Raw genomic sequence first — 12,495 nt, forward strand, 5'->3', positions numbered from 1 at the left:
TAGAGCCTAAATTAATTGGCAGTCATAAGAATTATTGCCAAGAAAGCTAATATAACATCAACTAAAGGTTTTGAAGTAAATATGATAAAATAAACTTTTGTTAAATGAAACATATGGAAGAGGCTAAACTTATTCATTGACCAATATTTGTAAAACCAGGATTTATATCTGCTTATGTAAGTCTTTTTGTTAAACAGGATTCTAATGAGGCCAATAGCATACATTCCATTCCACATGGGCTATTCATCCTCATCTTTTGATGTGATCCATAATCTTAGCTAACCATTATATAGATGTGTGTGGTAGATCATAATATGAGCTAGACTTGAAAATATGAATGGGTAATCTGTTTGCTTTTATAGAAGAAGTCATATTCCTATTAATAACATGAATTGCTAATGTTTCCAGAGACATTAATATATTTCAGGCACAGCTCTACATGCTTTATGCCTAACTCATTGTTACTACATCATAGTAACTCTTTGAGGTAGGCACAGATGGCTAATTGAGACACAGGAAGTAATTTGCCAAGATAGTAGTCTTAGTTCAGTCTGCCATAACAAAATACCACAGATTGAGTGGCTCAAACGACAGAAATTTATTTTCTCTGGATGTCTGAAAGTCTGAGATCAGGGTGCCATGATGGTCATGTTCTGCTGAGGGCTCTTTGCTTGGCTTGCAGATGGCCACTTTCTTGCTGTGTCCTGACATGACTGAGAGACTGTGATGCGAGCAAGCTCTTTGGTGTCTCCTTTTAGAAGGGCACTAATTCTATCATGAGGTCTCCCCCTTCACAATCTCATCTAAACCCTCTTTCCTCCCAAAGGCTCTCATCTCCAAATATCATCACCTTGAAGGTTGGGGCTTCAACATGTGAAATATGGGGGCACAATTCAGTCCATAGCAGTCTTAAGCTAGTATGGTGCACAACAAGGACTCAAAAACAGTCTAGCTCTAAAACCCATGCACTTAACCATTATCCTATATTGCCTTCTTTTAAATTAAGAGAGTCAGCATTACTACTTTTTATATATAAATAGTTGTGTCATGAATGAAATGGCATTTATAGCTTAATTTTAATAAAATTTTCACTCTTTTCAAATAACACATATGGTACCAAGCGCAATATCATTCAGAGTCAGGAAAATAGGAACTATCTTCTTAGGCAGAGAGTTCCACTAACATATATTGAGCCTAGACAAATGCTGAATTGTATAATTAATAGTGGAATAAAACATTTAGCTTCTTACCACATTTCATTGTGAGGCTTATTAGGAAAAAGAAATTAAAATTTTAGAAAGAGGATGGAATTTCACAGTAATGAAAAAAGCAGAGACATAAATTAATAAAACATTTCCAAAACCCCAAAATATGTATAGATCCATAACACAGGGATATTATTTTGTTCTCCATAGACAGAATATAATGTAAAGAATTGATAATGTAGGTGCTGAAGAGCTGGAAAACAATTCCACCACTGCCCTCTTACAGATAAATGTGTGTTTTATGGTAGTGGTAGTGGTGTTTTTCTGAAACAGCATTGCTTTTAAGTGAGCATTTTGCTTTGGCACTTGGAATGCAAAATAATATCCCTGTGTTATGAACCTATACATACTTTGGGGGTTACCCAAATGTTTTATTATCTTTGTCTCTGCTTCTTTCATTACTGTGAAATTCCTTCTTCTTCCTAAAATTTTAATTTCTTTTTCCCAGTAAGCCTCACAATGAAATGTAAGAAGCTACATATCTCATACCACCACTATTACACAATTCAGCGTTTGTCTGGGCTCAACATGTGTTAGTGGGTTTATTAGCTCTTAGACATTGTTGATACTCTGCCATAAAATAATACATATTTATTCATTCATTATAATGATCTCAATCACTTTTGTAAAATTCAGTTCCCTAGCAGAGTTTGTTTTGCATTCACCAAACTTTTTCAGGCTGAAATGTAAGTCTGTTTAGTTGGTATAAGATTCTTCTGAGATGTTTTAACATATACTTCATTTATATTACACAGTTTTGTCCTTAGTTAAAATAGAAACACTGAATTGTAAATGCTCTTTTAAGAGTTGGCATATAGCACTGCATAAATTAGATAACTAGTAAAGTTAAATTTATATTTTTAAATTACCAAATGCCTTCAGTCAAGTCTTTAAAATCATGAGCATGTGAATAGTGTTTCAAGTACAGTATAGGCTCCTGGGATCATAACTCAATTTGTTTCTCATTTATACTGTGTCTATATAGCTAATTATTTTTTAAAACAAACAATGTGTAATGATTATTTGTGGTATTTTTTAAAGGAGTGGCTTTAATTTCACAAGTCAGTTCTATAAGTGTTTTTGTTTTTAAAAGGTATGCTTTCTTGTGAAAGAATGATAAAGTTGAATTTTGGGGGGATTTTCTAAATTCAAATAAACATTAAGTAATGCATGTTGATTGTGATAATATATAATACTTAGCTGTGCTGTTCTGGCTTTTTTCCTTCATAGACCAATTTCTTCCTAACCTGGATTCCACTGTCCTTGGTGAAAACTACTTTAATAGAACCTACCAGCTGCTTTATCTTTTGGTTAAAGGAACTATACCTGTTGAAATTCACACTGCCACAGTGATATTTGTTTCTTTCCAATTACCTGCTGCAACAGAAGATGACTTTTATACCTCTCACAATCTGGTTAGAAATCTTGCCTTGTTCCTAAAGATACCAAGCGACAAAATCCGTATCAGCAAAATGATAAGAGGGAAGAGTCTGAGAAGGAAGAGATCCATGGGATTCATAATTGAAATAGAGATTGGAGACCCTCCTATTCAGTTCTTAAGCAATGGCACCACAGGTATGAATAACAGTTGTTTGACATGGAGGAATGCAATTACCAAATCCACATCCATAAATAACCTGATCAGGGCCTGGCGAGCCAGGCCTCAGGAAGTCCCATCAACCCCACATCCTGAACCCTCCTACGCGCCTAGAGACCCTTTTTCCTGTACTACCAAACTCTTAGAATTGGAAGGAATTTGAATCTCTGTTTTGTTATTCTGATGATTAATAAATTCAACAAAAGAATTTGATCTAATATAAAAAGATCTGGGAAGACCTACTTAAGCAAGTGACCTTATAGATGAGAGATTAAGGATGAAGATAGTCCATGAAAAGACAGAGGAAAAAGAGTGTTCAGGCTATGGAAACTGTTGGTGAGAGTTTGGTGCATTTGAAGAGAGGAAACAGGTCCAATTGGTCTGGAGTGGAAGGAGCCAGGAAGGACAAGCTGCTGGAGGTGTAGCCGAGGGCTAGACAGGTGCTAGACGTGGAGAGCTTTGGAAGTCAAAGGAAGGACTGTGGATGTTTTCTTAAGAAAAAGAGTAGATATTCTTGGATATTCTGAGCAGTGGAGCTGTGAGTTAGATGTCCATGGTAAAGTCACAGGTTCACCCTAACAAGGGCAGATGTGCAAGTATATAATCTGTCTTTATTTCCTGTGACTGAGCAAATCATCCTCATGAGCCATCATCCCCACTTTGTGTCCCTCACTTTCTAGTTTTTATCAGAGATAAAAAATAAGCTCAACTGTCCCATCAGAGAAATCTCTGCTGGCTTAAATCATTTCCTTAGGGTTACTCACTTTGGGCACTTGGGTAAATGCTCAGCTCTCCAAATTTTCTCTATCCATCTGCTCCTTTCAAGTTGGGGTCTGAATACCAAGGGGCTGTCCTGGCCTCCATCCTCGTGTTATCATCTTGTCTTCACAGCCTCTGCTACCGAGTGGGTCAACTTCTCTGCTCTACATATGCATCTCTTGAGGTACTACTGAACTTTCCTGGTCTTCTGGCATGCAATAACATCCCCCACTGCTAACCTGCAGCCATGCCTTTGTCTTCAGTGGTCAAGCACAAGTACTCTGACCTAGGTGTACCCCTCCCCAAGAATAGGGGAGGCAGGTATCTGTCAGAGGAAGATCTACCATCCAGCTTATGAAGCTTACGCTTCAAGTCCCCTTACTGATACAAGTCCTGGGAGGGGCTTTCACTTTCAATACCTTAGGAGAGGTCCTCATAATGTGGTCAAATCATTGAATGTTATTATGAAAGCTATAAAGGTATGATTTTTCTGCATTCCTTTTCCTAAAGAGATCTTCCAGATGTGTATAAACTGCAGCCCCACAAGGTTGGGATCTACCCTATCTACCTGTCTTCAGTCACTTTATCATTAAACTCCTAGGCTCTGTGTAAACCTGGGTACTGGGTGAAGTTCTCATTTTATGCCACTAGGGATCGTCACTGATTTTCCCAAGAGGTTTGCTTCTAGGCATTGACTCTGTGCACCTACCATATTATCACTCTGGAATTCTACCAGCTAAGCAGGCGGAAGTTTCTTCCATTGGGGGATAAGCCTGTGGGAAGGCTTGCCTGCATGGAGGGAGGTGTTTATAAACTCTTGGTTAGAAGAGCGTAGGAAGCATAGGCTTGTGTTGCAACCAGATCTCCCACAATGTTCTCTGCCCAGAGTCATAGTTAACTTTCCTTCGTCAGTTCTGTATTCACTTGGACTTATAGGCTCAGGATTTGGACTCAGCAGGACTTTGCCTGTTACTTTAGGAGTTGTAGAGGGTCGATGGCACATATACAGATTACTCACCTACTCTTAGAAATCCCTGGTGAGCCCTTACGTATTGTGAGGTCCAAAATTTATCATACTAGCCACTAGATATCCAAAGAAACTGGGATTTATTTCTTACATGTGACATATATTTCCCCACATACAATCCCTACTACGTCCATACCCTTAAATCTGTTTTAGCTTGTTAGATGTATCCAGACAGGTATAAGACCATTGAAGAATGTAGAAGATAGGGATGGTGGGAGGGACAAGCTAATGGCATGCTTTCCAGACATAGACTGGGATAGTGTTTCAAGTCTCAAGGAAAACCCTACAACATGGTGAATCACAACAAAATGTTGAGAAATGGCAAGAAAGATGTTCATGTAATTGTACTCCTGGCTTCTTATAGCTTTTATATAGTATCAGGATATCCAGAAATTCCCAGATGTCCTAGAAAGGGGTTACCTATGTATTAAAGGCACTTATGAGCAGACAGAATTCTAGAGTCAGGAATAAGAGGCCTTCAAGTTAAGGTCTTTGGTTTCTAGATGGCAATCAGCAGAAATGAATGCCCTCACATGTCAAATGGTCAGCGAGAACCTGTTAACAGTGCAGACAGGATCAGACCTGCCATTCCATGCCAAAAACCAGTGAAGACAAAGTAGTAGTAGTAGTGCATGGACCTGAAGCAGTTCTGTACTGCTACAGCTAGATACACAAGCCCTCAGACTTGGGAGGCCCCCTTGGAGAAGGCTGTTTCTGGAGGGAGTATGAGGAGAGGGAGGAATCTGAAAAACTGAGCCTTTTTCCAAAAGAGTCTGCATCATCCAAAAGAGTCCTTTTAAACTGACAAGGAATGAAATGGCTTAGGACTGTGGGGTTCATAGTGTCATGTCAGACCTGCTGGCCCAAGATGTTACCTCCTTCTTCCTGAGTACTCTAAGCTTTATGGCTTAACTTTAACGGAAGAAACTCAGTGATTTGATTCCTCAAGGCGTGACTCTGGATATAGAAGGTACAGGATACCTAGGAACAAGGGGTTAGCAAGGCCTGCAATACACCAAAACGTTATCCTGTTTTACAGTTGTTTCTTAAAAGATCAGTCTGACTCCAGAGAGTCAGATTAAAGGTGGTTTTAGTAACCCTGCTGATGTGGCTTTAATTAGGACTTTAACAGCAGGGACAGAGAGATTTAGAAATTGGTAATGGATTAGATGTGGTGTAGTGGAGAGGTGAAGGAGCAGGGATTAAGCAAAACTACCAGGCTTCTGAAAAAAAGGAATATGGTGCATGAAGGTACCACTTTATAAGGTAAGGAGCACTATGGGGGCAGAAGGTTTAAGAAAAAACCCTAGACCTGCCATGCTAGAAAAGGGGAACAGAAACTATATGTAGTGTTAAAAGTAACTGAGAATTGTCAAATGTCCGAAGCCAGTAACAATTGGTTAGTAATTTAATAACTTTAGCAACTAATATATGAATACATACACATAATATGATAGATTCTAACAATCCTTCCATTCCAAAATTAACACTTTATCTTTTAAAATGACATATGATAATAGAAATGCATGATAATGCTTCATTGGTAAAGAAAGATTGGTATGAGAAAGTATTAAATTAAGAGACATATATTCTCCCACTATGTTTTCATTAGTTTTTCTTGTATCTGTTTTATCTACCTTTGTTTTTCCTTTAATTCCAACTTAAAGTATATTCTCCTGAGCTCTTCCTTTTCCTCCCCTCATTAATATGACTGTTGTGTTTTGCTCAGGGAAGATCAGAAAGCCTTGGAATTCTATAATGCAATGGAGCAATGCAAAGAAAGCTAAAGTGAAAAACTCTCACGTGTTTTCACAGTTCTATGCTTTTATAATCCAAATGTCACCATACTGTTTCCCTACAGGTCAGATGCAATTATCTGAACTCCAGGAAATTGCTGGTTCTCTTGGACAAGCTGTAATTTCAGGAAAAATCAGTAGTATCCTTGGATTTAACATTTCATCCATGACTATTACTAATCCCCTCCCCAGACCAAGTGACTCTGGCTGGATTAAGGTAAGAAAATGCAACTAGAAAAAATGCATTTTTCGGGACTTAAAATATCATTACTTATTTCTTATTTTAACTGTCTGTTTCTATTTCAAAACAATTATTTAGAAGGCATGTGTTTCTTATTTATTGTTGACTTTTCGTAGGCTCGCTAAAATGATAATAAAGTTGTTTGAACAAAGGAGCATATCTTCCAAAAGTTGTGTATTGGTTCCAAATTTGCTTTGCTTTGCATATTTATAACAATGCTTCATAAATTTAATGGAGGAAATATTGTAATTATATTAATTTTACATAATGAGCATATTTTAAAATAAATAATGAATATATTACACTCAGCCTGGCTAAAATGAGTTTGCTGCTGAGTATAGTTTATCACCTAGAAACCAATTCATCCCTTGTGCATTCACAGGTAACTGCCCAGCCAGTTGAAAGGTCTGCGTTTCCTGTTCATCATGTGGCCTTCGTGTCCTCACTCTTAGTGATCACTCAGCCGGTGGCAGCACAGCCGGGACAGCCGTTTCCTCAGCAGCCTTCGGTAAAGGCAACAGATTCTGACGTAAGTCATAACTCAAAATTTTACTTAAGTGAAGGAATTAAGCTACAAATTCTGAAGGATGAGCCAGTTTCACTCATCCTGGTGTGCTGGCAGCCTGAGGATCGCCCAGCCCCTTTAGAAGCTGGACTAAATATCCAAGGGTGCCATCTTGTAATGTTAAATGAACTTCTGCTGCTCAGATTTATGAACTCTGTGTGTGCAACAAGGAGCTTCTGCAGCTTTTCAATTTATAAAGAGGCATTTTTGAAAATAAAGTTTTGCATATATTTTTAAAAGCATGGAAACAGAACAATTGTTATAATTCTCTACTTTTTTTTTTTTTAGGGTAACTGTGTATCAGTTGGAATTACTGCACTAACTTTGAGGGCTATACTCAAGGACTACAATAATAACCAAGTCAATGGCCTTAGTGGAAATACAACAATTCCGTTTAGCAGCTGTTGGGCCAACTACACAGACCTTACTCCCCTTAGAACAGGTGGGTGCACTAGTTTGGATCCTCACATATATAACCTAAGCAGAGACAATTATAATGGTCTTTTAATGAACAAAACATTCGGTAACACTCTGGTGAATAAACTATAGATATCAGAATGCTATATTTTGCCTTGTTTCAGAAAATATTTAGTCTAGCTTAAGAGTAGATTTAATATGTGAAAAAAATAGAAATTAAAATAAAAAATTAAGGAAATCAAAATTATATCATGATTTATCCATTTGTATACTTTTCTAAATTTGCTCACTAAAGATGTATTACATTTACAATAAGAAAAATTAACATATGGATTTTCAAATTCAATAAAAGAAAGGATAAGGTAGGCTCATATAACTTTAATGTCTTAAAGGAGGAGTTCAGAGTTGGGCTAGAAAGTTGGCTGTGGTCTTAAAGCCAAAGCAAAAGAGAAAATGAGCATTATCATAATTTACAGTACCCATCAAATAAACAGACCAGTTGCTGTGGAGAATTATAATATTCTCTGAGAACAGAACAAATGTCCCCTGTGATTTTTCAGAAAGTGTGCACAATTAATTTCTATTAAGTAATATCTTAAACATCAGTGCAGGAAATACAGCCATGACTGCCACAATTAACGTTTTTTATACTATCTTCATACAGGTTGATGACACAACTCTGACTAGTAAAAACCATTCTACCAGGGCCCAAATAATATATCCCCAAACAGATCTCGCTTGGTGATAGAATGTAGAGTATCTAAAAGAATGAAATGGATAAACTGCTTACATTTGAAAAAGGCCTCCATTGTTCTATTTCTCCCAACCCAGGACCTGTTTAAGACAGTTAGGGGCCTTAACTTCTGAAAAGGCTATGTAGTGGCACGCCCGCCCCCACATTTTTTCCCTGAATTTTTGTTTCTCCATGATTTGTTAGTGCCCTACACCAGATATGTTCAGTCTTCCTACTGGGCAGCAATATCTCAGCCTAATGTTTGCTAATAATTAAATGACAATTAGTTCAATGGTGTGCTCCTAGACAAGTACCTTGTATCCCACTGCTTTCTGGTTAAGAGCAGAGCTAAATTCTTTTAACTATCAGCCCAAATGGAATTTTTTTTTTATGGGAAATGAGGCAGCTGGCAAGAACCCTACCTGAAAAGAAGTTTGTTCACCTCCTCATGAGGGTGGACCCAATAAGTGCCCAGTGGCAACGAACCAACCTTGTGACCAAGGTCTTCAAACTACAATGTTCCAAAAGTACCCAGGATCACTGGGGCATTAAGGCACTAAAATAGGTTTTGGCATTTTACTGTGGCAACAAAATAATAATTTAAGCATTTTCTTTCATACATTAAGTTTTTTTCAGAATTCAAAGCTTCCCTTGGGAGTGTCTGTCTTACTTGCCATGGAGAAGTACCAGGGCTCTTCACCTATGTGTTTCCTTTTCCTTCCTTCCCTTCCTTCCCTCCCTCCCTCCCTCCTTCCCTTCCTTCCTCCCTCCCTCTCTCCTTCCTTCCATCCTTCCCTCCCTCCCCCTCTGTCGTCTCTCTTACCCTCTCCTTCTCCCCTCCCCTCTTCCTCTCTCTCTCTCTCTCTCCTTTTTTCTTCATCAAGTGTGGCATCTCAGTTCCCTGGTTATGTACAATAGGGAAAGCCAAGTATAGGGATCTCTTCATTATTTTTAAATCAGTTAGCCAGTTTGTAGATTAACCACAGTAAAATTATAACAACAACAAAGCATTAGTGAGAAAATTAACAATATATCTTTCACTGACTCTTTCTAACAGGTAAGCCCCACAGTCACTGCACTGAAGGAAATCCCCTTGCTGATGAGACTGTGGCCTGACAGCACAGCACCCCTCTTCTACATATAGCACCATAAAGAGCAAAGCAGAGTATTTGGGTAGAGAAGATATGGGTTGTATTTTCTAACACAGAAAATGGTGATGTGAGAAATGGGTGGGAGAAAAAGAATCTGCATCTTTAACCAACCTAGATAAAGACAGTATTACTAATAGACACTGGGACATATTTGTTTAGCATCCTGTGTAATGTTTAGTGCTTGTTGCAGTTTCTATTGCTATGTAACAAACCAGCCCCAAATCTAATAACACCATTTCATTTGCTCACAATTGTGTGTGTCAGAAATTTGGGCCAGGATGGCTCATCACTGCTCCAACGTCTGGGGCTTCAGCTGGGATTTTCTGTTAACTACAGCTGGCTAAGATGGCTTAATTGAGGTCATATCTCTATGGACCTGATTCTGGATTTCAGCTGGGTTCTTCAGTTCTCCTCTATGTGGTCTTTCCATAAAGCTAGCTTGGGCTTCTTCACAGTACTTCCAGAGGAGAAAAACAAAATAAAAGGACTACCCTAAATTATTTGCGCATCAAGAAAACTAATAAAAAAAAACTCACCTGCCACAAAAGTTCAGATTTTTTAATGCAAAAAGAAAAAAAAATTTAATACACCATTGTCAGGAATTGTCAGTGACAGAAAATTCTATAGTACAGTGCCCATATATCCTGAAAGTTATATAATGAATTGCAATTGTTCATAAAACCACAGATGTGATCAAGATCTAATTATATTCTCTTCCTAAATAAAGAATGAAAACAGAAATGACTTTTTAAAAACAAATAACAGAGAAAACAGATGAGTAAAAACTTACAGGGCTGTATAAGTATTAGAAATGCTATTCTGCGTGATGACTATTATAAATGATAGCAACAGACCCAAAAGAAATTATAGCAAGGAAAAATATATTGGTTATCTCCTATTCAAAACTGTGGGAAGATTTAACCTGGAGATTAAATAATATTGGATGAGCTCTTTAACTTTTTACATTCTAAACACAAGTAACAATGTTTCTAACATGTCTACCTGGAGTAAGGAAAAAGGGTCACAGCCTTGTAATACAAAAATAGCATCTAACTTCAAACAAATGTGAAACACGGTAAAAGTTTTTTGAATCCGAATGGAGGGCATATGGTTGTTTGCTGTATTATTCCTTCAACTCTTTTCTTGTTTGAAATTTTTCAAAATAAAAAGTTCAGTATCCATCCCCACCGCCCCCAACTGAGACTGATGCTTCTCTACTCCTAGGTCAACTACGAAGGGATGAAACTGAGATTCAGCACCCTCACCTCTCTTCCCTATTGTCCCTCATTTCTTTTCTAACAATCTTTGTCCAGTCCTGGGCACTAGGAAGGGGCTCTAAGAAGCAGGTACTGCTGCCACAGAAAGAAAATCTACCTAGCTTCCCTGTTGTTCAGTTAATGGACAGATAGAACTCTTCTAACTCTGAGACCCTGTTTATACTTGTCTGTACTTAAACTAACTTATTTGACTCAACTTTCAAAAATAGTTCATCAGGATCTATATAGTGTTTTTCAGTCAATGAAAATCAAATGGGAACTATATGAAAACAAGTAAAACATAAAAGGAAATTAAACACTATGATGCTTTTTTTTTCCAGGAAAAAATTACAAGATTGAATTTATACTGGATAATGTTGTTTGGGTAGAATCCAGAACTTTCAGTCTGCTGGCAGAGTCTGTCTCTAGCAGCAGCAGTGGCAGCAGCAGCAGTAGTAGCAGCAGCAGTGGCAGCAGCAGCAGCAACAGCAAAGCATCAACTGTGGGTACATATGCCCAGATAATGACTGTAGTAATTAGCTGTCTGATTGGAAGAATGTGGCTCTTGGAAATATTTATGGCTGCAGTTTCAACTTTGAAGATAACTTTAAGTAAGTACAGTCCATTGATACAGTATTTCTCCACATATTGAAGTACCAGTGTTTACTGGATAAAGGCTGTGTACCCAGCTCTTGTGCATGATATCACTGTGTACACAAAGAGAAAGTAACAGCCTCAATGGCAGAGACAAGACAACCTATGGAAAATGTTATTCACTACATGTTGGTCTATAAGAATGTGGTGAAACAAGGCTGGGCACAGTGGCTCACACCTGTAATCCCAGCATTTTGGGCGGCTGAAGCAGGTGGATCACCTGAGGTCAGGAGTTGGAGACCAGCCTGGCCAACATGGCAAAACCCCATCTCTACTAAAAATATAAAAACATTAGCTGGGCATGGTGGTGTGCAACTGTAATCCCAGCTACTTGGGAGGCTGAGGCAGGAGAATCGCTTGAGCCTGGGAGGTGGAGGCTGCAGTGAACTGAGATCCCGCCACTGTACTCCAGCCTGCATGACAGAGCAAGACTCTGTCAAAATAAATAAATGAAATAAATAAATATGTATGTAAATAAATACGTACTTCAATAAATAAATAAATAATGTGGTGAAACAAAAGTGCAGGTCATGTCAGAACTCTTTTTGAGTTGTAAGATGCAGATTCTTAGCTTGAAATGATCTAGCTAGTAAAGTGATCACTTAACTGAGGAGTCCAGAAGTTTCTGAAACAGTTGGATCTAAGGACTCAAATGGTATCTTCTAGAACTTCTGTCTCTTATTCTCTTGGCGCTACTCTCTTTGGTGTTGGCTTCACTTCCAGGCTGACTCCTCACCACCCCCAATCCTCATTACAAAGGTACCCACCATCTTCTGCCAGCCCATCAACCAATACAGAAAAAGCTAACCTCTTTCCCAACGGTTCCAGAGAAAAGCCCCAAAGCTATGTCATTGACCTGCCTTGGGTCACATGCCCATTCCTGAACCAATCACTGTGGCCACAGCGTTCTAATTAGCTTGGCCTGGGTCACATGGGGTAAGGTACTGAGAATGGTGGAGGTGTAGTTTCACTAAGGATAATAACGGTGCTAGTACCAGAAATGACAGGCAGACAGAGACACTGAATATTAGAGA

At 38.4% G+C, this 12,495-nt stretch overlaps 1 protein-coding gene across 1 annotated transcript in view; it reads left to right on the forward strand.

The window, feature by feature from the left end:
* The window catches only part of PKHD1L1 (PKHD1 like 1), a 157,754-nt gene extending 146,295 nt beyond the window's left edge, over positions 1-11,459 (forward strand). Inside the window, exons 73-77 of the mRNA XM_025394337.1 lie at positions 2,496-2,840; positions 6,510-6,661; positions 7,068-7,214; positions 7,539-7,692; positions 11,149-11,459. Of these exons, the coding sequence (XP_025250122.1) occupies positions 2,496-2,840; positions 6,510-6,661; positions 7,068-7,214; positions 7,539-7,692; positions 11,149-11,459 (1,109 nt within the window). The remainder of the gene's footprint in view (positions 1-2,495; positions 2,841-6,509; positions 6,662-7,067; positions 7,215-7,538; positions 7,693-11,148) is intronic.
* Positions 11,460-12,495: the final 1,036 nt, after the last annotated feature.

Source organism: Theropithecus gelada, chromosome 8, assembly GCF_003255815.1.
Source record: "Theropithecus gelada isolate Dixy chromosome 8, Tgel_1.0, whole genome shotgun sequence".
Classification (NCBI taxonomy): domain Eukaryota; kingdom Metazoa; phylum Chordata; class Mammalia; order Primates; family Cercopithecidae; genus Theropithecus; species Theropithecus gelada.